This window comes from Stegodyphus dumicola, chromosome 2 (assembly GCF_044657685.1).
Source record: "Stegodyphus dumicola isolate Sdum_Otavi_A_Nest chromosome 2, ASM4465768v1".
Lineage (NCBI taxonomy): Eukaryota > Metazoa > Arthropoda > Arachnida > Araneae > Eresidae > Stegodyphus > Stegodyphus dumicola.
The window spans coordinates 157,063,887-157,090,169 of NC_140769.1; the positions used below are offsets into that span (position 1 = coordinate 157,063,887).

At 32.0% G+C, this 26,283-nt stretch overlaps 1 protein-coding gene across 5 annotated transcripts in view; it reads left to right on the forward strand.

The window, feature by feature from the left end:
- Positions 1-26,283, forward strand: part of IFT46 (intraflagellar transport 46) — a 201,810-nt gene that overhangs the window by 59,099 nt on the left and 116,428 nt on the right. For all 5 annotated transcript variants that reach the window (XR_015039626.1, XM_085811367.1, XM_085811369.1 and 2 more), the window contains 5 exons: positions 2,634-2,708; positions 2,788-2,881; positions 4,876-5,010; positions 8,421-8,533; positions 16,332-16,398. Coding sequence is in view for 4 of the 5 variants with exons in the window: in XM_085811367.1 (XP_085667493.1) it covers positions 2,634-2,708; positions 2,788-2,881; positions 4,876-5,010; positions 8,421-8,533; positions 16,332-16,398 (484 nt within the window). In the remaining variant the exon portion in view is untranslated. The remainder of the gene's footprint in view (positions 1-2,633; positions 2,709-2,787; positions 2,882-4,875; positions 5,011-8,420; positions 8,534-16,331; positions 16,399-26,283) is intronic.

The following is a 26,283-nucleotide window of genomic DNA, read 5'->3' on the forward strand; positions in this document are numbered from 1 at the left end:
CATAAACTTCGTATTTATCCTTCGTATATCATTATTTAGTATTTATCTCATTTGTATCCTGTATTCAAGTAAAATTGTATTATGTATAAATAAAATGTATCTATTGAGATCTTGCAGGTCTTCATGCAATTTCGTCAAGTCTTATTTCATTGTACAACAGTACAAACTCATAACTCAACTGCCCAGCACTGCTTCGTCTTGTCGCGTTTTATGTTTGCCTTCTTAGGGTTGCGGCCTCTTGTTGCCTGTCTTCTTCATCAGCTCAATGCCTCAACTTTCCAATTCAGAATTTTTAAAGTCATGTGCCTTTTGGCAACTCCTCATGAGCTGGAAACAGCGCGCCTCGCGCGCTATCCCAGCAATAATTTGATTAATTGATTGATTGATTGATTGTTGCCACATTTGGCTATACTTTCATTTTGCAAGCAGGTAATACCGGCTTCACTTCGGCGTTCATTTCTTGAAGAAAAAACTGTAGTCCAAATAGAGTTGCCAGCATTTTCTCATGACCTTACTTCTCTTGAACATGGGGGATGCTGTCAGGAGGCGTATTGCTGGCCTCCAGCCTCCTCATCAAACCCTAGATGGGCTTAGAACTGATTTACATGATCAGTGGTCATTGCTACCCATGCAGCTCATTGGAAGCTTAATAAACAGCATCAGACATCATTGTCAGGCCTGTACTGCTGTTTGGGGTGGTTATACATATCTATTGAGAAATTGTCTACTATTTAATTTATATGTTTGAATTTAAGAGATTTTATATTCCTATTGATATTAGAAAATGAAAATATTTTAAGCTTGCAGGCCCAGCCCGTATGTTTTTGTATATTTAGGACTAATAGCAGACCGCTATTTATTTTTGTTTTTATTTCGATTTTTATTTTTATTTTTATTTTAGTCTAGATTTAAGATGTATCGGAATAGTTTTTACATATGTTAACACCTTAATGTGTCATTTTGTGCGGACGTGTCGGGAAATTGGAACAGAGAATTGAGACTATTAAAATTTTCCAAGACACTTTGTCTAAATAAAAAAATTTTGTAGCGAAAAAGTTTCAATTGTCTTTTTCGGCGAAACGCGTAATGGGGTTAGCTTGATTCGACGTTCAAACAAATAAAATTTCCCTTGAAAAGCCAGTTTGGAAGTCGAGTTAGACTAATTTACCATTTTCCACTTACTTTTTTATCTGATTTTGTTTTTTAAATGATTTACATGTTAAATGGTTTGATTTTCATATGTATTAATTTTTTAAAACGTGTTGAACTTTTTGGAGCAACAGCTCCTGGTAACTTTTAGGCGAGCTTACTACAATTTCTAATTTACTTATTTTGCAGCATATTGCGCAAGATATTTTCTAGACCAAATTGGTCATTCAGTATTGTAATTACTACCTTGCTTGATATATATATATATGGTTTTTGTGTGTGTGTGTGTGTGCGTTTTTAAGTTATAAGTGGTATAATAAATATTATCCAGTTTGCTTGCATACTCTTTGAGTTATCACCAGTTTTATGTCTGTTACTTAACTTTTGGAAACCAGGGCATTTGCCATTTAAAAATAAGTAATAATTATCGTAATAATTTGAAACTGAAGTAACAGCAGAATTTGTGGAAATGAAACTATTTTATTAGTTATCCAAATAAAACTTTTTCAAAGAAAGATTTTGTGCAATAAGTAAAAAACCACAAATTTATTATACATTTGTTTCTATGAAGGGTATATGTTATGTTAAGATTATTTGTTTATATTAAGGTTATCTGCTTATCTTTGTTTATTTGAAGGTTATGAATCAATTTATCCCATATAAATATTTGTGAAAGTAATCTTATAAAATTGTAAATTAATATTTGTTAAAACTTCTTTTTATTTATTATGCACGGTTGCTGAAAACCATATGTTAATTTTCAAAAATGATTGCGGAGAGGAATTGTAATTTTGTCAGTTGATATTTTTTTGTTAAGGTACAAGATTTAGTAATACAGCATAACATTTCGTATACCAGTGATTTGTTTTCATTGGCTTCATTAATTAGGAACAAAGTTTGCAAATTGTGAGGATTAATTAGCTTCTAATGTGCTGATTATCATTGTTTCTTAGCATTTCCCCATTAAAAAAAAAAAAAAAAAAAAAAAAAAAAAGGGAAATAAGAAGTGCTTTCTGTTGCTTCACTGTGATATATCTCCTTATTATCAGTATACTTTAATGGCTTTAAGGATATATAAGAAGGTAAAGATAAAATTGTTGTCTACTTGTTGAAATACTTGCACATTTTTTAGCATCCTTTATATAATTAAGATTTGTAATTTACAATGAACATTATTTTACAACAGTAATTTAATAATAATTTGCTATAGTATATGAAAACATTTAACAAGTATTAATATGAGTTTACAGTGAAAAGTTGAGAATTCATGAGAAATGTATTTTATTTTCAATTAAATAAATCTTTGTTAATTAACATATTAAGGAAGTATACTGTTGAAAATTATGTATGTGAAAATTATCAGTGTTGTAAATATGTATAGTGTTAGTGCATTCAATTGGCAAACCTGTTTTAATAAATGTTTATTTCCTTAAAATGTTGTAATTTTGTATAAGAAGAATTATAATAATTAAAATTTTTATTAGGGCATATGATCCTGCTGACTTTGAACATCTTCAAGTTTCAAATGAAATGAAAGAATTATTCCAGTATATAACAAGGTTTGTTTTTCACATAATTTTAAAGAAATAACAAATTGTGGACAAAATATGTGACACAGCATTTTAAAATTTCATTTAGGTATACTCCTCAGAACATTGATCTTGATACTAAGCTGAGACCTTTCATCCCCGAGTTTATTCCAGCTGTTGGCGATATTGATGCTTTTATTAAGGTTAGATTTAAATATGAATATATTTCTTATGTAGTGATGAATACTATTACACTGCATAATAAGGCTCAGTAAGAATTTTTAATTCATGCTATATTTATTATTTAAAAAGCTCATGATGGTTCTCAATTTTTTTATATATTTTTAAGTTATATATGTTGTAAAAATATTTTTTCCTCATTATAACGAATATAAAATAAAAAAATTATCGGAATTAAATCACTTGAAAAGTGATTCCCAAAGTGTGGATTTTTTCATGCCGTGATAAACTAGTAGAGTAAATCACAAAAGATAGATCAAATATAATTTCATTTTTAAACATAACCAAATAAATGCTCGAGATTTGAAGCTTCATGTAAAATTGAAAGTTTCAGTATAGTTTTTATTACGTATAGTAAAATGAAAATTTTATAAATTCTGATCCATGCATGCAATATGTAAATTACTATATTTATTCATGTAATTTTTTCTTTCTTTCTCTAATTTTAGTGCTTGAAAAGCATCATGGGGAAATTATATTTTGTGTACAAGTTTTAAAGGGATGGGTAAAGGTAGAGCTTAACATAATTAAAAAGCATACATAAATTAGATGCATTATTATTATGACTTGTTACAATTTTAGTACTTTTTTTATGACTTTCTCATTATATGTGTATACTCATGCTTTGGATTTAAAAATGCTTAAAATTTAAAAAATGCTTAAAATTTAAAAAATGCTTAAAATACTTATGCTTAAAATTTAAAATTCAATTTTAAATGGCCTAATGAATTTAAGGAAGAATGAAACTATTAAGTGTAAATCCAATGTCTATAGTATCCTGTTTTAATTAGTCATTGAAAACAGATATTGGGATGATATTCGACATTTGCTGCAACTACTTTGCTTTCCAGAGTGCAAAGACATAACAGCATCTCCTGAAGACCAAACCTTCAAGGGATAAGGTTTTATCATCCACATCCACTTCAGTATTTCTGTTTTATCTCTGAGGAAGAGGAGAATGAAGACCTTGAAATATGAATGCAAAGCATGTTCAACTGAGAAATTCTAGGAATTTAACTTTCTTGTGAATAAGTTAATTTCCTAAACTCATGGAATAAATTAAAGATCATGCAAAATTTCAAAATTTTCCAGTTTTAAAAATACCAAGAAAATATGTGAGGAAATATAGTACTAACATTAGAAAATCATTTCTTTAATTATTGTCAATCAAAACTGGAACGTTTTGAGTGAATTTGATAGCAATTATAAGTGTAATTTAACAAACTGATCTTTAATTGGAAATTTTTCTGAAGGAAAATTCTCTGAGCTGTTTCTTTTATTTGTTACTAGGTAATAGAACTTGAAAACCTGTTCATTTATAAGTGATTTCTAATAAATTTTCAATATCAGTTGCTTAATCATATGGATGTAAGTGTCCAGCATTCGCTTCCATGCAGGGGCCACATGTATTATCAAAATTTTGTATAAAATTATTTTGGTTTTTATGCTAACTAATATGGATTTAAGTTGGTTTCTAAATACATAAAAACATCTATTGGCCATAGATATCCTGTTTTAAATTTTAATGTCAAAGTAGCTTGAAATCATTGTAACCAGATATCTAAATTGTTAAACAGTCTCAAAGGTATAATTGTTAACCTTTAAAGGGTTAGGTCCATGATTTTATTTATTACAATTATAAATTTTGTCTTATCCTTATTGATGTTTAGGTCTATCTTTCCTGCTGCATATTCAAGCGAGACAAGGAGAGAGGCCTCCTTGAGAGGGGAATTACAATATGGTTACTTAAAGGCAGAGCATATTTGTGTGTGTATGCAGCATGTCATTAATAAAAATTTCACTTTTCTTAATAGATTATTGGGGAATTTAAACAATGTAAATTATTCAGTTTATTCTACAATTAAAATGATTCTTGAATTTAACTCAGTTTATGCAAATTTAATTTTTTTTCTTTTGCTATAGTATAATTGTTTTCAATTTCTATATATTGCTTTAGGTCCCAAGACCAGATGGTATTGCTGATAAATTGGGTTTAATTGTATTAGATGAGCCATGTGCTAAACAGTCAGACCCAACAGTCTTGGATTTACAGCTTCGAGCTATATCAAAAGAAACTACTTTTAAATCAGTTGTAAGTTTTTTGTGTGCCTTAAAAGTCATAGTTAAAATATAAAAGTTTTAAAGATTAATGTGTATGCATGAATAGTATGAAACATACATATGAAACATGCATAAATAGTATGAGTTTTAATTATTGTAGGGAAAATTTTTGCATTAAATTACTGTTTAATAATTTAGTTCAAGCATGTGAGCACTATAATGATATTACCCTTTCTAGTGTGATGCTGACCAATTCTTCAAGTTTTAAAACTGATTAAATCTTTCTTTTTGAATCAGTTTAAAATTTAGTATAAAGTTTCGGTCTCTTAATTAAAGAGAACTGTTTTAAAATTATTTTATTTTTTAAAAATATTTGGTAATACAGTCAAAACTCTGTAATTCGGACTTCCATAATCCGGACCTCAAAGCTACAAACTTTCGGCGCATGCATAAACGCAAAAGCTAAAATTATCTAATTATCTATTTCAGTTAATGTTGCAGATTGCGTTGTTCCTTAATCTTCTAATTGGATCCGGCTTATTATTTTTTTGAAGACTGTTAGAGCAATTTTATAAAACTAAGCTTGAACTTTCGATTATGTCAAAAAGAATTTCCGATTCTGGAGCTGCCAAAGGATCTACAAAGTGAAAGCATGTTTCGATGTCCATCAAACAAAAAGTGAAATTGCTGCAAAAAATGGATAAAGGCATATCCTTTGTTTCTCTAACCATTCAGAAATCTGTTTATCAATTTCACGCTGCTCTGCGGGGGGGGGGAGAAAGTCGCGGCGCGCAATGAACTGGAAGTTGATCTGTCAGCACTATCCTTATCTTCAGGGCAGATGCTTTTATTTTATTCGGCTTATAATTCCTTACTAAATGTAGTATTTCATCTCGATGTACTCCGTCTTTGATATGATTTAAATCAAGTTCCTCGTCATTATAATTCGCTTCCGATAGTGAAGAAAGTGACGCAGATGTTATTGAAAACGAAAAAATTTCGATTGACAAATTAGTCGGTATTCTCGACTCAGCAATTGATGCAAGAGAAAAATAGGTGATACACAAAGTATTTTTAAATTTTAAATTCAAAAATTAAAACCCCTATATCCTGATTGATCTTTTTTTCTCTAACACTCATAAATTTATGTGATTGTTCAAGAGTGGTAGTACTAAAGGTTTTCAACAAAGACAAACTGCTGGTCTAGATGATAAGGTTTGTCAAATTTGATTATTAAGTGCAGTAGTCTCTTCAACAAGGAAGTACAAATTTTACACAAGGCATGATCATAAGAAACTATTTTCTAACTCAATAAATTTTTTTTATCTTTGAAATTTGTTACTTTTCTCAATGGTTTTAATTCATTATGATATAAAAAATGCAGTAGCATTGGATATGCATTTTTTAGTAATACAGTCAAAAGTCGTTAATTCGGACACCCGTAATCCGGAATGATCTATAATCCGGACCTCAAAGCTAAAATCTTTCTGCGCATGCGCCGCATTGACGCATGCGCATAGGCGTTTTACTCGTGCGCGCAAGACATTTACGACTGCGCATATGCATCTGCTCAAGTGCAGATTACGTTTTCGCGTGCGCGTTTAATGTATAACGGACGGTAAAAGCTAAAATTATCTAATTATCTATTTCAGTTAATGTTGATAATTGCGTTGTTCCTTAATCTTCAAATTGGATCCGGCTTATTATTTTTTGCAGACTGTAAGAGCAATTTTCTAAAAGTACGCTTGAACTTTCGATTATGTCAAATAGAATTTCCGATGCTGGAGCTCCCAAAGGATCTAGAAAACGAAAGTATGTTTCGATGTCCATCAAACAAAAAACGAATTGCTACAAAAAATGGATAAAAGCATATCCTTTGTTTATCTAACCGTTCCGAAATCTGTTTATCAATTTCACGCTGCTCTGCGCGGGGGGGGGCACGTCGCGGCGCGCAATGAACTGGAAGTTGATCTGTCAACACTATCGTTATCTTCAGGGCAGATGTTTTTATTTTAGTCGGCTTATAATTCCTTACTAAATGTAGTATTTAATTTCGATGTACTCCGCCTTTGATATGATTTAAATCAAATTCCTCGTCATTATAAATATCACGAATACAAATCACATAGTTTTCTGGTTGCAATTTTCTAATTTCGGCTATGAGTAAGGTATGCTTTACGCATCCGCGCGTTAAAAGAAATGTTTAATAAAGTAAACAAATAAATATTAGGCTTCTTTTTCGGTAAATTTGGATACCCTTTAGATCATAATTGCTCATTATTTTATAAATTAAGGTTTCATATTTTTAATTTTATAATTTCTGCATGCCATCTTACCAGATTTAAACTGATGATCTATAATCCGGAAAAATCGATAATCCGGAATCGCCGAAGTCCCGACGAGTCCGGATTAAAGACTTTTGACTGTATACAATTTTATCTATATTTTACATATAAAGTTCTGAACAATTTTTGTAATTTTTTATCTTTTTGTTTGCATTTAAAAAAATTGTAATTTTAAGATACTTAAAAATGAATTTTTTTAAGTAACACATTTTAATTTTAATATTTATATTATGTTATTATTAATCCTACTTATTAATTTTAAAGTACTAAATATGCTAAAATGCACCTTAGACATATTTGTATCAGAAAAGAATTTGATTTTAATTGCAGCTTTGATGAAAATCAAAATATTAATAATAGGTAATTATAGTTTACAGATATAATAGATCTTAGTTTTAAGTTTAAATAAGCCTATGTATCTTATTTGCTAATTTTATATTTGTTAATATATAGTTTTTGCTTAAGTTTCTCATTGATATTGTGAGTGAAAATGATAAAATTATGCTATAAGATATTTCTAAGAGTTTTTGATGAAAATTTCACAAAAACCTGAATATGCAGCTATTGTCTGGAGTACAATAAGATAAATAATGGAAGAAGATAATTGAATTTAAGTTTTTTTAAATTAATATAAATTTATCAAATTTATGATAATTCAAAATTATTTATCTTTTTTAATAATAATGATTCTTTAATTTCCTTCTATCTGCCAGGAATTAAAAGTGACTGCACTTTTCTTTACTTTAGCCAAAATTCGATTTCCATGCAAAGCATTTTATAATTTTCTAGTGAATTTATTTTGCTTTCCAAGCACAAGTGATCACTACTTCTATCAGAATAATAGTGAGCATGTGGCAAATATTTCAGGAGGTTCAATTTTTAAAAAAAATTTCCTTTTAAAAGTTTTTATATTCTTTCTACCAGTAATGATTTTATAATCTAAGTGTTTTTACAACATGAAATCCAACTTAACATTTTCATAATTATAGTGATATTGGTATTAGCATCCTCAAAATAGTCTATTAAAAGATTAAATTTCATTTCCTGGATCAGAGAGTAATTAGTTTCTTAACTGGTTTTATTTCTTCACTTACAGACAGTGAAAACTTTAGAAAATGCTGATAAGCGTCCTAAAGAAATTGATGCTTGGATTAATAGTATCTCGAATCTACATAGATCAAAGCCCCCACCAACAGTTCATTATTCTAGGTTTGTTTTGTAAAGTGTTTATTTTTTGTAGTTTCTCATATATTTTGCTTTATAAGATAATGCTATATTGACTAAATATTTAAATAAATATTTATTACTTTGCTTACATAAAATGACACAAAAAGTTCATGTAAAAAGAGTCTGTGATTTAAAATCATAGTGCATAAATTTTTATGTTCAGAATGTATATGCTATATAGATTATTGGCTATTATAACTGATGATTATATAACTTTTAAAATTTATTATGAATAAAAATAGATACACATTGTTTAAGGGGAAAAACTCATATTGATTGTTTATTTCATTGACTTGCAAATTCTTTACTAGTAGTGTAGTTTTGCTAGTACAGATTCTTGCTATGCATATTAGGAAAATAAATCTGCCTTTCTGTTACTACTACATGTGATCTGAATAATATCTTTTGGCAGTGACTTACTGAAATTCCTAACAGTTGTTTTTTCAGAATTAAAAAAGAAAAGATGATTTGAATTATATATATTAAACAGATGAATAATTAAGATCAAAATCTGTGTCTTTAATTAACTCTCTCTATGTGTGTCTCTTTGTGTGTATATATTTTAAGGATTGTGAGAAATTATTTTCAGCTGAAAATATGGCATAAATACTTGTGGATTTTAAGAGAAAGTCTGTAGATTAAATAACAAAAGTAAGAGATAAAAATCATGTGTTAGGTCAGATATTTTTCTTACTGTTTTAGTGAGGTGGGGTACCAGCACAACCAAAATATAAGTAAGCATAATTATAAGAAATAAAAACATATAAAGTTATTAAATGGAAAATTTATTTTATTTTAGTTTTAAAATATGAAAAGTGATATTAAAAGTTCCAAATTATTTTTAGCCCAGAGGGGATGTTAGTTCCGAATGAAATATTAGTTTCAAAACGTCATTTTGAGTTAAAAGACTTAATGCATTATATCAGTTTTCAGATTGTTGCCACCAAATATTATCGCCCTGTATTGTATTCAATGAAATTAAATAATTGAAAATCTGCATGAATTTGTGCATGTTTCTCGCATTGTGAGAAAACAATGGTACCTAGAGCATTCAAATTTTGAATAATGTAGTTCTCCACCTGAACTTGGGTAACTGGAAGTCCAAATTTTGAATTTGTTTTATTATTTATTTCATATTTTGTAAAACTTTAACGAATTTTTTATTAACAAACTTAACGATTTCAAAGCAAGAAGTGGCAACACTGCACAGAAAAAAACATTTTTATCTCCCGCAGGTTAGACTGTGTTTTGAAAATTCTAAAGATTTGCTGTTTTAAAATATTTTGTGATTTTGCTGTTGATTCAGATTTAATGTGGCATAAACTCCAAGAATTTTTTTTAATGTTAAATAAATAAAGTAAACACACGAAACGTTAATAATGAGACAAAAAAAAGTTTTGTAAAGCCATCTTAGTAAAAAAATTGAACATTGATATGATAAACTGAAAAAAAGACTGGGAGGAAAAAAAAAAAAAAAAAAAAAAAAAAACCAGAAAAATGTATACAAACACTTAAGTTCTGCATTGGGGGAATTCTAAATGTATACTGCTATGTCTGTTTTAAAATTTTTGCAATTTTGCCGTTGAGTTGTATATGGCAGAAGTGCAAAGAAAATTATGCTTAATGATAAAGCTAAAAAATGAAAAACGGGAAAAAGGAGTGGCTGTAACAGCAGACTGCAAACTCAGTGAGGGTGTAAAAATCCTTAACAAACCCTTTCGGCGACCGTTTCAGATTTCTTTTAATTGATTTTATTTAAAAATTATTTATTAAATTAGAAAAAATATTATATGTGATATATCAACTATTTTAGACAGCGTTTAAAATTTGGAAACCATTCATTTTATGTATAAAAGCATGTAAAATGTAAGTATTACCAGCATCAGTATTAAAAAATTCAATATTACCAGTATAAATGATCAAATTGCAGTTTCTGAGAACAACTATTAGAACAATATTTTACTGTTGTCGTATACATTGCACAGAGAAGTTTCTTGCAAGCATGACAAATGTTTATTGTTTTTCTGTCTCTTGACCTTGGACACTCAGAGCAATGACTTATATCACTTTTCATTGTACTTTAGATAATACTGAATTTGTGTCAAATTGTAAGAAGCACAAAACTTCATCTTTTTTCAGAAAAGGACTCAATTCTCATTCCTTTATGTGATTTCGCATGAATTTCAGTGCCAATGCTTTCAAAAACTGGCATCATTTTTTTATGTTTACAAATTTTTTATCTATAAATTACGTAAGCATTAATTCCAGCTATCAGTATTATGAAAAATCTTGTAAGCGGCTATCTACAACTATTTCTGTTTACTGTATACAAGGTGCATATCTGATCAACAGTGTCAGTGCCTCCCTTTGAACTGTTATAAAAATTTATAATTTCTGGCTTTTATTCTGCAGAACTGTTATGAATTACTATATCATGATGCTTGGGTTCCACATATTATGACAGTTTTGCCTCAAATATAGAAAGAAGCTAGTAAAATAAATCATGTCTATTCTAAATCTGTACTTGCTTAGCGGGGGGAGTTCATCAACACCGCAAAGCAATAAAATCACTCTTATTAGCCATGAAATTCACAGAACAATGAAACGAGATTGAAATTTTGTTAACTATTATATTTCTAGAAAATGCATATGCATTTCATCAAGACTGTGGCTACATGAAGTGAATATGATTACATGTGGCTGTAATGCTGAAACACCCCACATCACTTACACAAGGCTAAATATGATATAATTAGAAAATGGAAATGTTTGGAAGTGTGGTTTGTTAATGTATTAATCAATTAAGGATAACTTCAGAATTTCGCTAAGAGAGTAGGAGGAGGAGCAAAAGTTTTGCAGACCTTACACCCCAAAAACAGGGATCCATGTGCCCATGTGCACCATTATGCCTGTCAATGGTTTTACATGTGGCCTTCTGCTAGACAACCATGATAAAAAAAATTATCATTTGAATTTTTTTCCAATAAAATGTTATAATTTTTTATAGTTAGTAATTAATTAGAAAACCATAAGCATATTTGTTTAAAATTTATGTATTTATAATTTTAATTGAGCTTACCACACGTACCAGTTTGAAGGTATGGTCTTAGCCAATTTGTCATTTGATTCAGCTATTTGTTAAAAATAGAAAAATGTCAAATATCATTGTTTCCAACAATATCACAAAATCAAAGTATACACAGGGTTCGTAGCGGTCCTTATAAGTCCTTATATTTGAAAATAAAATATAAAGGCCCTTATAGGTGCTTACTTTTTCTTTAAAGCCCTTATTTTTTTGTTTTTAGTGCTTATTTTTTGCTTTCAGTGCTTTTTTTTTTTTAAATGAAAGCGCAATTTTTCCCCGTACCAAAGCCGAAACTAAATAAACAACTTTTCTTCCTAATATGGAATGTCAGATGGTTAATCATACTCCCGGAAATAGCTTTTCTCCCTTTTTCTGCATTAACATAACCGTTGGTCTGCACGGAGAGTACAGACAGGTGCCCGTCGTTCTGTTGGTCAAAGAATTGCGAAAGCACTTGAAAATTCCGGTACATTCGGCATTCTTTTCCTCCCACCCAAATACTACACACGTTTGAATTTCTATCAAGATCTTAATAATTTGCATTCTCGTTCCGCTTGGTCAGTTCATATTCGTGTTTATTATGATCGTTATGCTTATATTATGAGCATATGTATGGATGTTTATAATAACATAGTTGCAGTAACTGCTGAAGTATAGTAAACTTCCAAAAATGGTTGTGTTTTAACACAGATTAGCTTTCTAAGGAATAATATTCGGAATGGCTTAAATAAAGGGAAAGTAATTTAATAGTCAAAATAATTTCATTTTTTTGGCCAATACATTATACAGTACGAATGTTGGGAGGTTCTTCCCTTTTTCCGCAAAATGTCGAATATTGAAACTGTTATAATTCGCTGCAAAACAATCAGCGGACTTTTTTTTTTTTTTTTTTTTTTTTTTCACTTTCCAATCTGGATTGAATAGGACTAAAAGTTCTGCGGTCTACCAACCCAAGCGAAGGATGATTCTATTCCGGAAATTTAGCGCAGTCTGTTGAAAATCAGAATGAAAAACATCCCAGATTGGTAAGTCTCTTCTTTAGTTCTTTATTCTTCCAATACCGGCAGCTGTTGAATCCGATTGCGTAATATCATGTAGGGAAGAATTACGGCGCACGTATTGCGCAGTAACGTTTGCGATATTTTGCAGAGATAATTAATTTTGATGTTCGGTCCCAGATTTGTTTATGAACACTTAACCCTGCAGTGCTCGCGTGGCATACTGTTACCTTAAAGTTCGCGCGGCGTCTAATAGACGCCAGGTATATTTTTGCTGTCCAAATATATATTTAGGTTATTCAACCAAATTTATGAATGCAAAGGGATTATTGAAATAACATACATATATTACATATTACAAACACAAATAACAAAACTTCAATTTACAGTAAGTCTTAATTTTATTCAACTTAACTCAAATACAAATGCAAAATACAAGTAAAATTGTTTCATTTAGTTAGTTGCTCTGAATTAAAATGCTCTGAATATCCTGCTTGAGGTTTCTAGGTAATGATGAACATTGAGAACGTCTACGGAAGGAATCATAAGCTACCCAAATGTTTTAAAAACTCACTGCGCCTGGTACTGATTGATAAGTTATTTGCGCGATATATTATTTGAGCATTTACAGCTGCTACATTCATCATACTATAAAATATGACCATAAGGCATCTGTTCGTTTTCTGGCGACATTGTAAGTGCTATACAACTGGTGAACAGTATCAACTCCTGATTTAGTTGCGTTATAAAAGGTTATCATTTGGGCTTGTTTTTTCACATGATTCATTAAGTACATCATTATGATGCATAGTGGAGAGAATCAGAACCACCTTGTTTTCCTTAGTTACATGAGACATTAGAGTCATTCTGAAACCTAGACAATGATGTTCCTACTTCCCGATTCTTTGTATGTCTAAACTCTGGAGGAATGTCACTCTTATTCTTTCTCCGGACAAAATAGACCCAACCAAAGTAAAATTATTTCTAAGCAAAAAATCACTATTGTCGAACCTCAAACAATATGAAAGGAACCTAAATCGTTTTTCAGACATTATTAGATGGCATAAATCAACACCCATTTTATCAGAGAACCATATCTCCTTGGTATTTGCATGCTTGTCCGTTCTAGAAGCACAAATGTGTAATACGCTTAGAAGCGCTTTTATTTCAATTATGACGGTCAAATGGGCATCCCTTTCCAGAGAATAATTTTCCTGTACTGTGGGCATCTTTTCATTTGGGAATTTAACTATATTAGATAGCATACCATTATCGAAAAATTATGCGCAATATTGCTCCAGCTTTCGAGCATTTTTTTGCGACACCTTTCACCCCTGGTAAATGAGTGATAATATTATGTCGCCGAGTGCGTATATTTTTTATTTTTAGGTGGACAAACTTTTAATCATTTTTTCCGGCCTAGGAAATAATTATCGGCAATATAATCATTACTATCGCTATCCTTGGAGTTTTTTTGCTCGGTGTCTGTGTTTTCCTCTCTTGTTCCCACTCCATCTTCCTCTGCATCACTATAATCATCAAACGCATCACCTGATTCATATTCTTCCATCAGCATACGTAGTACTATTTCTCTGTCACGTTAATATGCCATATTGAATTTTTTCTGAGAAGTCATTTTCAATCTAAAGGTACGAAAATAAATAATGAAAACAAATGTTACCCATAAAAATTATAAATACCAAAAGAAATACATTCTTTTTACATGTAAAATTAAATATATTCGAAAACAATTTCTTTTACCAATCGCTAAAATGGGGGAAAAAAAAAACACTACTAGGGACAGCTGTTGATAATATAAATTAAAAATATAGAATATATAAATTTTAAAATACTTACCTTTAGAATCAAAAACGGTCGCGTGGCGTCTCTTAGACTCCAGCAGTGCACATCGGCATATAACCTCTTCCTCTCAGCACTAAAATGAAAATAGCGTTATTTCGATGATTTCTTCTTATTTGTGTATAGTTGACAGAAAGGTAGATGGCAGCATAAGCTTTCTCAAGCATCCGCTTATAAAAGAATTAAAAAAGAAATATCCCTGGCGTCTGAGGAACGCCGCGCGAGCAGTGCAGGGTTAAAAGAGTTTTCCTGTGCTTGCAGAGCAGAATATTTTTCTGTTCCGTTGGTTTGTTTAAAAACCAACGGAACTTGCACATATCGAAATGTCAAAAGCATTTATTTAGCGGAAAAATCTAAAGAACGGCTACAGTCTATCCCCCTCCGCTCCTCTTTTTCAAGTTACGCTCCGCTGTCCGAATATTCGCCAATTTTCAAGTATGCGGGTAGTTAAGCTTTTACTGTTAAAGGATGACTGCATGAAGCAAATTTCTGTCTTCTGATTTCAGAAATGCTCCTCTTTTTTATTTAAATTACTTTGCTTGCAATATCTGTTAAGGGAAAACTGATATACGATGAAAATTTAGAAAATGTTCAGAATTTAGATTTAAATTAGTTAAATATCAATAAGAGTGGAAAAATAAATTGTATTTATTATTAAGTTCCAAGCGAATAGAATAAATAAGCCTTATTATTATTTATTTCCTCTATTTTGAACTGAAATTTCATCATTAAATCTTGTAATATAGTTTAGTTCTGCATAGTTTTTTTTTTTTCTCTCATTGTAAACTAGTTCTATAAATTGAACTGTTATTTAAAATTTAAAAAAAAGTAATTATTTTCCATGGTTGAGGTAATGCTTATTCTCTCTTAATAAATACTGCATTTCTCATATTTTAAATTACGAGTCTAATTTTTAAGGTTATGCAGTTGTGTATAATGCAATTAAACGGGCGCATATTTTTTTTTTTTTTTTAATGTGCTTGAAAAGTGCTTATAGGTGCTTATTTTTTTTTTAACTAAAATGTGGCTATGAACCCTGTACACATCTCAACTTGCTGATGAACATTTTGATGACTGCTTACAAGCAAGAATACTCTCTGAATTATGAAACAATGGTCTATGAAATGAAATGCTAATTATCACACTGGCTTTAAGAACGACATTTTTATAAAGAGGTTTTATACCAGTGAATTGCAAACCAAAGAGTTTGTACTAGGTAGTAATTATATATTTTACATAAAAATACAATCAATAATTTTCATATTTTAAAATTATACTTTTGGAATAATTTTTTGGTATATTATGTATATTATTAACTAGGGCAACCTGTAAATTTACGTTATAAAAATAAATGTAGCTGCCCCCATACTGATATTCTAGAATGTATTCTATGGTACAAAAAAGTTGGGGATCCCTGCCCTAAATTGTTGTTATTTTTTTAACATTATTTAAAAGTTATATTTTTATTAAAAATTCTTATTTTTTCAGTTATGGATTAGTTTCCTTTAATGATTTCTAATCCAGCAAATTTATAGTGACTTGAATTCAAAAGCCATGAATAAAATGATGGTGTGGTTTTGTATTTCTAATCAATTAAAATTCTTCATAATTTTGTTTTATTTTCCTTTCTTTCAAAAGAAGGTCTGTCACCACATTTTACATTCTATAGTTATTTGATTGTTATTCTATTTGATTTTTGATTCCTAAAAAAAAATTGAAGTAATATCTATATTTTTTTAAATGGTAAAAAATTAAAGAAGCAAAAAATAATAAAGAAAAAACATAAAATGTTGTATATTAAAATGAATAATTTAATAATGCATTTTGTGTCACATAGAAATATGCCTGACATTGAGACTCTTATGCAAGAATGGCCACCTGAATTCGAAGAAACTTTAAACCAAGTAATTTTTTTTAAATAATTGTATAAATTATTATAATATTATCATACTGTTAAATTTATAATAGTTTGAAATTTCAATTTTATCATGAATATTTTCGTTTTGACAAAATTAGAATGTGACTTATGAAGTGGTATTAAATGAAACATAAAATAAATGCTAAGTATTTTGTTATATGGACTATTGTGACTATAATTTTAAATGAAGAGGAATTGGTTAAAAATTGTTCTTGAAATATGACTATTATAAATAAAAATATTTGTGCATGCTTTAAGGATGAAAATAATATCTCTGTAAAAGTAATCAGAAAGCAATTAATTCAGAAGTATTTTATTTATATTTCAAAAGTATTTTAGTAAACTTAAAATATGCATGCTTTAGTTTCTGACACTTGTATTTTGCAATGGATGAACATTTTTTACACTAATAATTTATATTTTTGATCTTTTGTATAAGTAAAAATTTGTATCTGAGAAAAATGCTCTTTTCAGATTTAGAAATTCATAACTTTCAAAATTCGTTTTGACATCCAAAGTTATGTATTTAATTGATGTAAAAGAAGCATGCTAATTTAAACTTTTAAATTAGACAGAAGTCTTGATGGGCTATGATTTTAAATCATGCAAAATATTATGTATATGAAAGGAACTCTACATCAAAACATCCTCTAAAAATGCATATAATTTTTTTTTTAAATCAGTGGCAAATTAATGTTGAGATTTTTCTAATTTTAAATAGAATTTATGAAGAAATTACATTACACATTTTATGAGATATTTTAATAGTATATATGTATAGAAACACAGTGAAGCACCACTTACACACCTTTCAAGAACCCAGTGAATATATTATATATATATATAATTAAAATACAATTGAAATTGTGGCTGAAGATGGGATATATATATATGTGTGTGTGTGTGTGTGATATTTCGGCATCAAAGTTCAGGCATGGTTTTTGCAGAGTGGTAAGGGTAATCCAAATGAAGAGGCAAGTTGATTTAGTTTTTAATGGTACATCTTTATTCCATAGCTTTTATTCAATTATCACTGTAGATCATTTATTCGTTACTAAATAAGAGTTTTTAAACTTTAATGCGTCATAATTTATTCTAACAAAGATAGCAAGCGCAGTAGCGTAGACCCTAAAGGCACAGAAAGAGAAAAGCTTCTGACGCAAAATGGCACGCATTTGTTATTTATAGTAGCGGTTACGTAATAGGCTAGCAAATTCTAGAAGGTACTGGTCTAGGGGGGAAGATCCTGAATTACAGAAAGTTAATTAAAGGTTGCGTGTTCGCGAAAAGCAAAGCCATCATATTTTTTTATATTTTACATCCCCCCCCTCAAAACAAGAGGCCGGGTGAGCAAAGCATTAGTAGATTAGTGAAGTAGGAATTATGAGGAAAGGCATGAAGAAACATCCAGGACATAGCTTACAAGCTTTAACTATGTCCTATCATAGATCATGATCTTTTCGCATAGAAGTTTTTGAATTATACAATTTTACAATGACTTATAAGTGAACATCTAACTAAATTTTGTATGGAATAATAATAATAATAAATAAATTATAAGCATAAAAGTCCTCAATTTTTCTTAAAATGTCCATTTGTAAGCACGATTGTAAATTATTTAATTGTTATTAGAAAAAATATCTATTGAGAAAATGGCAACAGCTAATTTCTGAATGTCCTTCTATTTATAATTTTAAAAATATACTTTCAGATGATGTACGCTTCAAATGTTTAACGGTACGATGCAGTAAGTACGTTTGTTATGTTATGTACGTTTACGAATACGTTACGTATAGGTTATTAAGATTTATCTTCAAATAAATGTTTGTCTTTTACAACCATTTTACGAGTGATTAATTTAACTACAAAAGGAAGTTAACATAAATCAGAAGTGGGATTAATCTGAAACCTAAGCCTAAAGATACAAGAATTTGCTATACGTAAATAAATTGAAAAGAATTTGAATTTCAAGGTATGTGCATTGATTGATGCAACATATTTATTATAGAATTTAATTTTGTTATTTATTTTATCATTTTGGAAAGAGAGTTTATTTTGTTTTTCACTTCTTTAAATTTTGAAATATATTTAGAACGTCAAACAAACTTATAAAATACCAATAACTGTGTTCTACTTAGTTGTCTAATTGGAAGTTATTAATAATAGCATATATATATAATTTGCATTTTAATGAGTACGAAAATGTCTATTTTCGGTAAGGCAAAGAAATGCGATTTAAGAATATTAGCTGAAGAATTGGGAGAAGATGTAAATGAGAGTCATAAAATGAGCGATTTGAAAAAGATAATTTTGGCTAGCAAAGAGTACGATGAAGAATGCGCCAAAGAATGGTTAAACATTATAATAAATGAAAGAAAGGAAAAAGAAGAAATTGAAGAACGAAAACGTCAAGAAGAAATTGAATAACGTAGACGAAAAGAAGAATATGAGGAACGGAAACGAAAGTATGAAATGGAATTTGAACTGCAAAAACTACGTATTGAAGCAGAAAGTAGATCTACAAATTCTGGCACCAATGAAAATGCTAGTGGTATGCACATGAATCCAAAGTTAGAGCTTCATCGTTTGATGCAAAAATTTAAACCTGACGAGAATGATATCAGTTTATATTTAATCATGTTTGAACGTTTGGCTAAACAAGTTGAAATACCAGAAAATACATGGGTTACTCATTTGTTTGGCTTATTGCCGTATGATATTGCTGAGTTAATCGCCAGAGAAACCGATGAGATTGCAAACGATTATAAAGAAGTTAAAAGGATCTTATTAAAACGGTACAAGATGACACCTGAAAAATTTCGCCAAAAATTTTTTACGCACAATAAGAGTGTAGGAAACGCATGGAAGAATTTTGCGTATGAGTTAAGAAATTTTTTTAATGAATGGATAAGTGGAATTAAAGTAGATACTTTTGAGAAACTTAGCGACCTTATTGTAGCGGATCAGATAAAACGTAAAGTGTCTCCAGAAGTAAAAGAACATTTTATTGACATATGGTCTGAGTTGATTTCACCAATTGATTTAGTTGAAAAACTAGATGATTATGATACCTTGAAGTCAACTTTCAACAATAAACAACCGCGTAAAGAAGGGTCTTACGACAAACGAAACTCTTTTAAAGATGGTCCAGTTGCTACAGTGAACGAAAAGAAAAAACTCTACGCTATCACACATAATGAAAAAGGTGAACCAAAATGCTTCAGCTGTGATAATTTTGGACATATCTCAAGGGACTGTCCGCTGCCCAAACCAGTAGTAACATGCCGAAAATGTAATAAAACAGGTCATAAAGCTAAAAACTGTGCTACTAAAGCTGAAAATAATCATTCAAATGATAAAAATTATTCTGTTGAGCAAGTTGGCGAAAATATAGAAGAGAGCAATTCATATTTGAAGAAAGCAAAACTGAATAATTCTGAAGAAGTACAGGCTTTAATTGATACGAGGAGTTCTTGCTGTCTCTTAAGGACTTCAGTTGCTCAGAAACTTAAAGTGAAACCAGAACCTGCTATGGATGAATTGTACGGTTTTGAAAATCAAAGGGTGCCTGCAGTGACCTCCATAGGAATCATTAAAGCCGATATTGAAGTTGATAATGTAAAAGGCCAAAGCATAAATATATACCTTGTACCTGATAATGCACAGCCAGTTGATCTAATCATCGGACGGACATGGCTTGATCTACCTCACATCGCTTATGTCAGAATAGGAAAAAGATTTCACTGCGGGTATAGGGAAGATGAACTATTTAGTAACCTCCAAATTGATGAAAAAATAAATCGAGTCTGCCTTAAAGCTCTTGAGAAAAATGAATTAGAGAAAAATAGTCCTTATGCTGCAAATAGAAATCGACACTGTGGCCAACTGTTCTCTAAACATCACTTCATGCCAAGGCAAAGACAGAATTACAAAAGTGATTCTGTCTTTAGTCAGAGCCAAGAGAATGTAGAGGATGAGCAGCAACTACAACCTCAAAGGCCCGTACGAAGGCAATTACGTTATCCTTACTTCAGGCAATATTGTGGTTATCTATCCATAGGACATCCACGAAACGTTGGACGTGGTGGAAGTGAAGATGGACAAAATGAAAGAAAAAACGAAGAAAGAGTTTCAAGAGGTGGAAGAGACAATCACTGGAATCCTAGACGATTTTGTCAAAAGTGCTTTAAAAGCAAAATCCACTATCATAGGAATGACACTGAATGCAGTCAAAGTAGAATGGAAGGAGAAGCAACTAGTAAAGATACTGAAGCAAATGACGAAGATCAGCAGCCACGCGGTCAAGGCTCTAGATCTTGTCCACTTTACAGATCAAAAATGGGTTGTCGGAAGCCCCACCAAGCTGATTCACGTGTTAAAAACAGATCTTCGTAGGCCATCATTTCCAGAAATACAGAAGATGGTGATAATGACGAGGTTGACGGCGAACTTAAAAGGCCCAAGCGAATAGTGCGCAAACCATTGCGATATAGAGACTTTGTGTAGGACTTATAGAATTTTTTAAAAATTATATTTGATTTTATTTTTTTCCTACCTACTTATTATATTTTGTTGTTCTTTCTTTAATGTATGACAAGATTTGCTTCAGTTGAGGACAATTGAAAAGTCAGGATGGTCGAATGTAAGCACGATTGTAAATTATTTAATTGTTATTAGACAAAATATCTATTGAGAAAATGGCAACAGCTAATTTATGGATGTCCTTCTATTTATAATTTTAAAAATATACTTTCAGATGATGTACGCTTCAAATGTTTAACGATACGATGCAGTAAGTACGTTTGTTATATTATGTACGTTTACGAATACGTAACGTATAAGTTATTAAGGATTATCTTCAAATAAATGTTTCTCTTTTACAACCATTTTACGAGTGATTAATTTAACTACAAAAGGAAGTTAACACATTGAACAGTCTCTTTCATAAAAATAGTTGGAATGAAATACTTTTTAAAAGTCTCTTGATGCCAGCAAGTCCAGCTTATTTTCATCTTGTGAACAAAATTTAGGTATTTTAATGAAAAATTATATACTGGATCTGGAAGAGATGCATATGAATATTTTCAGAATAATTCTGATGAATTTGAAGATTATCATTCTGGATATAAAATGCAAGTCCAGAAGTGGCCCATGAATCCTGTCGGCTAAATAAATAACTGTAATATTTCGGCATCAAAGTTCAGGCATGGTTTTTGCAGAGTGGTAAGGCTAATCCAAATGAAGAGGCAAGTTGATTTAGTTTTTAATGGTACATCTTTTATTCCATAGCTTTTATTCAATTATCACTGTAGATCATTTATTCGTTACTAAATAAGAGTATTTAAACTGTAGGGTTTATATTTATTTTAACTAACATTTATTTTAAGTTTAAACTATCTTTCCTGTCAAGCCTTACTTTCCCCTGGAACTGCCAATGCTAGAATATGTAAATTTGAGTAGAACGCGCAAGGATTCAAATTATCAGCGGAAGTATTCTGATTTAAATAGAAGGAAACGAGTTCGGTGTGATATTCTTACTGCACGAGCGCGGAGGTAGTTAGCGAGAATTGAAGAACCCCGCGTTGCGGCCTATGTGCTTGGCGGGAAGTAGTGGTAATCGTTCCAGTGAGCTTCAAGTCTGATGAATTAGCAGCGGTATTGTAAAACGCGGTGAGTTAGTTATTTTAGAGAGCCTCGTAGTTAGAATCTTGTCTTTAGTTTCTTTCAGGTTATTATTTTTATTTGACTGCCGAGTTGGCACCGTCTGTAAGCGTCAAGAGGACGCAATTGTAATTTATTACGTTGAATAAAAAGGGACTTAAACCCTTTACAAGACTCTGTGTTTTATACAGCTTTCACAGTCACCTCTTGGTTGCGTGCAAGTTGGAGGCGCGCAACGTTATAAAACATTAATGCGTCATAACTTATTCTAACAAAGAGAGCAAGCGCAGTAGCGAAGACCCTAAAGCACAGAGAGAGGAAAGCTTCTGACGCAAATGCTTAAATGCGAATTGCATATGCTTATGTAGCCTTGCGGCTTTTATAAGCTCTGTTCTTCTAATCCCTAGAGAACATCACAGTGTAAACTACCAACTAAATCTCAGCCGGGAAACGGATCAAGGTAGGAAAGAGGGCCCGTTGGCCGCGAAGCATATAAGATAATCGTTACATAACTACCACTTATCGAAGAGGTTGTGAGAAAAATTCGTAACCAAAACATACATGTGCAAATGTAGCGATATCAAGTTGCAGAAAAATGAACAAATAAAGTGTAAATTAATGATATTTACAATGAGAACTGTAGTAAAGTGTATGCCTAAGTGACGAAATTATGGTCCTGCATTCTGTGAGCAGTAAAAGGCCTTGGTGGGACATCTTCTGGGACGCATATGTAGTTTAAAGAAGCATTAAAATTGCCCGCCGTGCATTTTAAACCCTTATCATAAAATTTACTGTTTAATCTATGGAGGTGCTCATCAATGTATTCTACCTTCAAATCATCATGCAGTAGTTTGTTCCTAATACAGAAATGTACGTTTGTAATGGTGCGCAAGATTTTATTTTGTGCAACTTGTAATTTGTGCAGTTCATAGCTGTTTGCCGTAGCGCAAACTGGCGAGGCGTAACACATGATAGGTCGCAAAATGGAAAGATAAATTTGTCGCTTCCTCCGTAAGTCCAATTTAGAACACCTACCAAGTAGAAGATTCAGCTGCTGCGCAACACTTTTAGTTTTGTTAGCTACATAGTTGATATGGGTGTTCCACGTTAGCCTTTGATTTAGATAAACTCCTAGATATTTGGCCTTGTCAACTGTGGGTACCCGCTGGCCGAATAGGTACAGTGGCTGAATAACAACTTTTAATTTCTTCTTGCGTACGATAAGCAGTTGAGACTTATCAGCATTAATAGAAATCCTCCAGTTGGAGCACCATTCTTCAATATCAAGGACAATATCTTGCAAAACGCTAATGGCTCTGTTAGGATTTACTGATTTAACTGCTACCGCCGTATCATCCGCATTGCAGGCCAGTAGCGTGTTCCAATTTAATTTGTCCCTTGGAAAATCCGCCGCATAGAATAAATAAAGAATTGGCCCCAGACAGGACCCCTGTGGGACCCTGTTGAGATCATCTTGTAGCCAGAATGACTCTGTCTGCAGCTCACAGTGAAGAATATGTTTGTGATATAAGAATGTGTCAGTAAGATAAGCTCTCTGGGAATATTAAACTTGATTAATTTGTAGACTAGACCCTCATGCCAGACGCGGTAAAATGCTTTGGCCACGTCTAGCATGAGCAGTGCTGTGCAGCTTTGATGATGGAGTGCGGATCCAATGAACTCAACAAGTCTAATTAGTTGTTTTGCAGTAGACAGCTCACTCCTAAAGCCATACTGTTCATCAGGTAGGAATTGCAAGTAGGGCTGAAATTTCTGTAAGATAATCCTTTCAAATATCTTGGCAAGATTGGATAAAAGACGAATTGGCCTGTGATTTTCTACTTTAGTGATATCTTTAGCGGGTTTGGGAAGCAAAAATATTTTCGCACATTTCCAGCTTTCTGGGAAGTAGCAACACGTAATACAAGCGTTAAAGATGCCTGTGAGTCTTGTAATGCCACTTTTAGGCAAATTCCTGGTCATGAGATTTATAATCCCGTCAATGCCTGGCGCCTTCTTTAGATTAAATTTAGAGACTATCTTCGTAACCTCCTTCGGAGTAGTGAGCCCGCTAGCATTAAGTGCAGTAGGCATCTTCAGCCATTCATTTACTTCATTTTGAACTTGCTGTGCAAACGAATTATTGCATGGTGTTATGTTGAGACTAAATTGCTTCGTTAAGTGATTTGCGAAAATCTTACATTTATCATTATCAGTGTAGGCTGTCATACCATTTGCTACTACAGACCTGTCGCATTGGTGCGTGCGCTTAAGCATTTTAGTGAAGCGCCAGAAAGCATCGCAATCCATCTCAAGCTCAGCGATTTTGTCATTCCAGTTTTCTTGCCTAAATTCCTGTATTTCCTTCCTGAGTCTTTTACTTATTCTATTGAGCTCGGCTTTCGTGTTCGGATCTCAGGTAGTATTGTAGCTTCTGCGTAACCGGTTTCTTTCAGTCTTGAGTGCCTTAATAAATTTAGGGAACTTAGTAAGCTTATCTGTCATCTGAGTGATTTTGGCAGACTCGTAGTAACAGTTGTTTAAGCATGCAGTGAGAGAGTCAATTTCCTTGTCGATGTCATTTTGAGTTTTAAGTACTCCTGGCCTAGGGAGCCGCTTCTTAACAACATTATGAAACATCGTCCAATCTGTGTAAGTCTTAGTAGTTGGGTAGCTTATACTTGAAGCCCCCAGTGTCGCTACCACCGGGCAGTGGTCCGAGCTAAGATCGTCATGTACTTCCAGGATCATATTAATATTAGTGTTTGACAGTATAATGTCCAAGATATCTGGAATGTGCCCTGTAATATGCGGCCTGAACGTAGGCGAATTGGGTGCATAGATTCCTACAGGATGATTACTTATGAATTCCTTAAGAACTTTGCCATTATGGTTGGTGCCGCGGCATCCCCAGTCCGTGTGTTTGCTATTTAAGTCTCCTCCTACTATAATGTTCATAGAGTCTGGGATAATGCACCTGAAAAGCTCTTCTGATAGCCTGCTAGTCGGTGCGTTGTAAATGGCGGTGAACAAAGTGTCCCCAAATTTGGGTAGTTGTATGGAAGTGGCCACAATTTCGTAACCTTTGCTTCTATCCGTGGAGATGAGACATGAAGAATATTTACAGTGCACATATATGGCCACGCCTCCACCTCTGTGATGCAATCTGTCACATCGGTAGGACCTGAAATTACGAATATTGAGCCTATCAGCCGGTTTGGCATGTGTCTCAGAAATAAGGCATATCTCTATGTCATTATCGTAGATGAAATCCTCGAGTTCAACCTTCTTATCCCTAAGATTGTTAGCATTCCAAACTAGCATTTTAATTGGCCTGCTACTGTTGATGTTACTATCCATGATTTGGTAGGGACTTAGTTTGCGCGTTGAAACTGCTAGTGGCGGTACTAGAAGTTAAGTTGAATTGTAGTATTCCCGATGCTTTAATGGCTTCGACAAGATTTTTAAGGCCTTCGAAAATGGTCCTTGCTTCATTCAGTGTGTTATTGTTGAAACTCTGACCGCTAGCAGCAGCCGCATAAGTTTTGTTTGTGATAACCCTGTCGTTAACCTTTTTAGTGGGTGGGCTTTTCGAATCTGTTTTAGGAAAGTTCGGGCAACCTCTGTAGTTGCTTGTATGTTCTAATTGGCAATTAATGCATTTGGGTTTCTTCTCACGTGGTTTAGGGCAATCTCTCGATAAATGATCGCCAGCACATTTATGCATTTCGGGTCATGCCTACATCCTGCCTGAGCATGATGAAATGCCTGACACGGAAAGCACTGCACTGGCCCTTTTCGACCACATAACTTCACTATGTTGTGAATTCATCTTGCCTTTTCATTTCTGCTTAGGATAACTAAAAATAAAGGCAGATTGTATTTTTCACCATTTCGGCGTCTCACAATGTGTAACTTTTTCTACCGGAAAGCCTCTATCAACTAACTCTTCCGCGATCTCTGTGAGTGGAGTATCGATTGGTAGGCTGCGTACTACAACCTTAACTTTCTTATTCTCAGGCAAAATAAATGAATGGTATTTTACTCCCTTGGAGTTTAGTAACGCCGTCAAACTTTTGTGCGTTTTTATGTCATCCACTTTTAATTCGTAGTGATTCTGCGCTTTTATATTACCAGATTTGAGCGTAATACCTGCTTCCTTTATCATTTCCCTGTATTTGAACCATGAATACTTGCCATCTTGAATAAT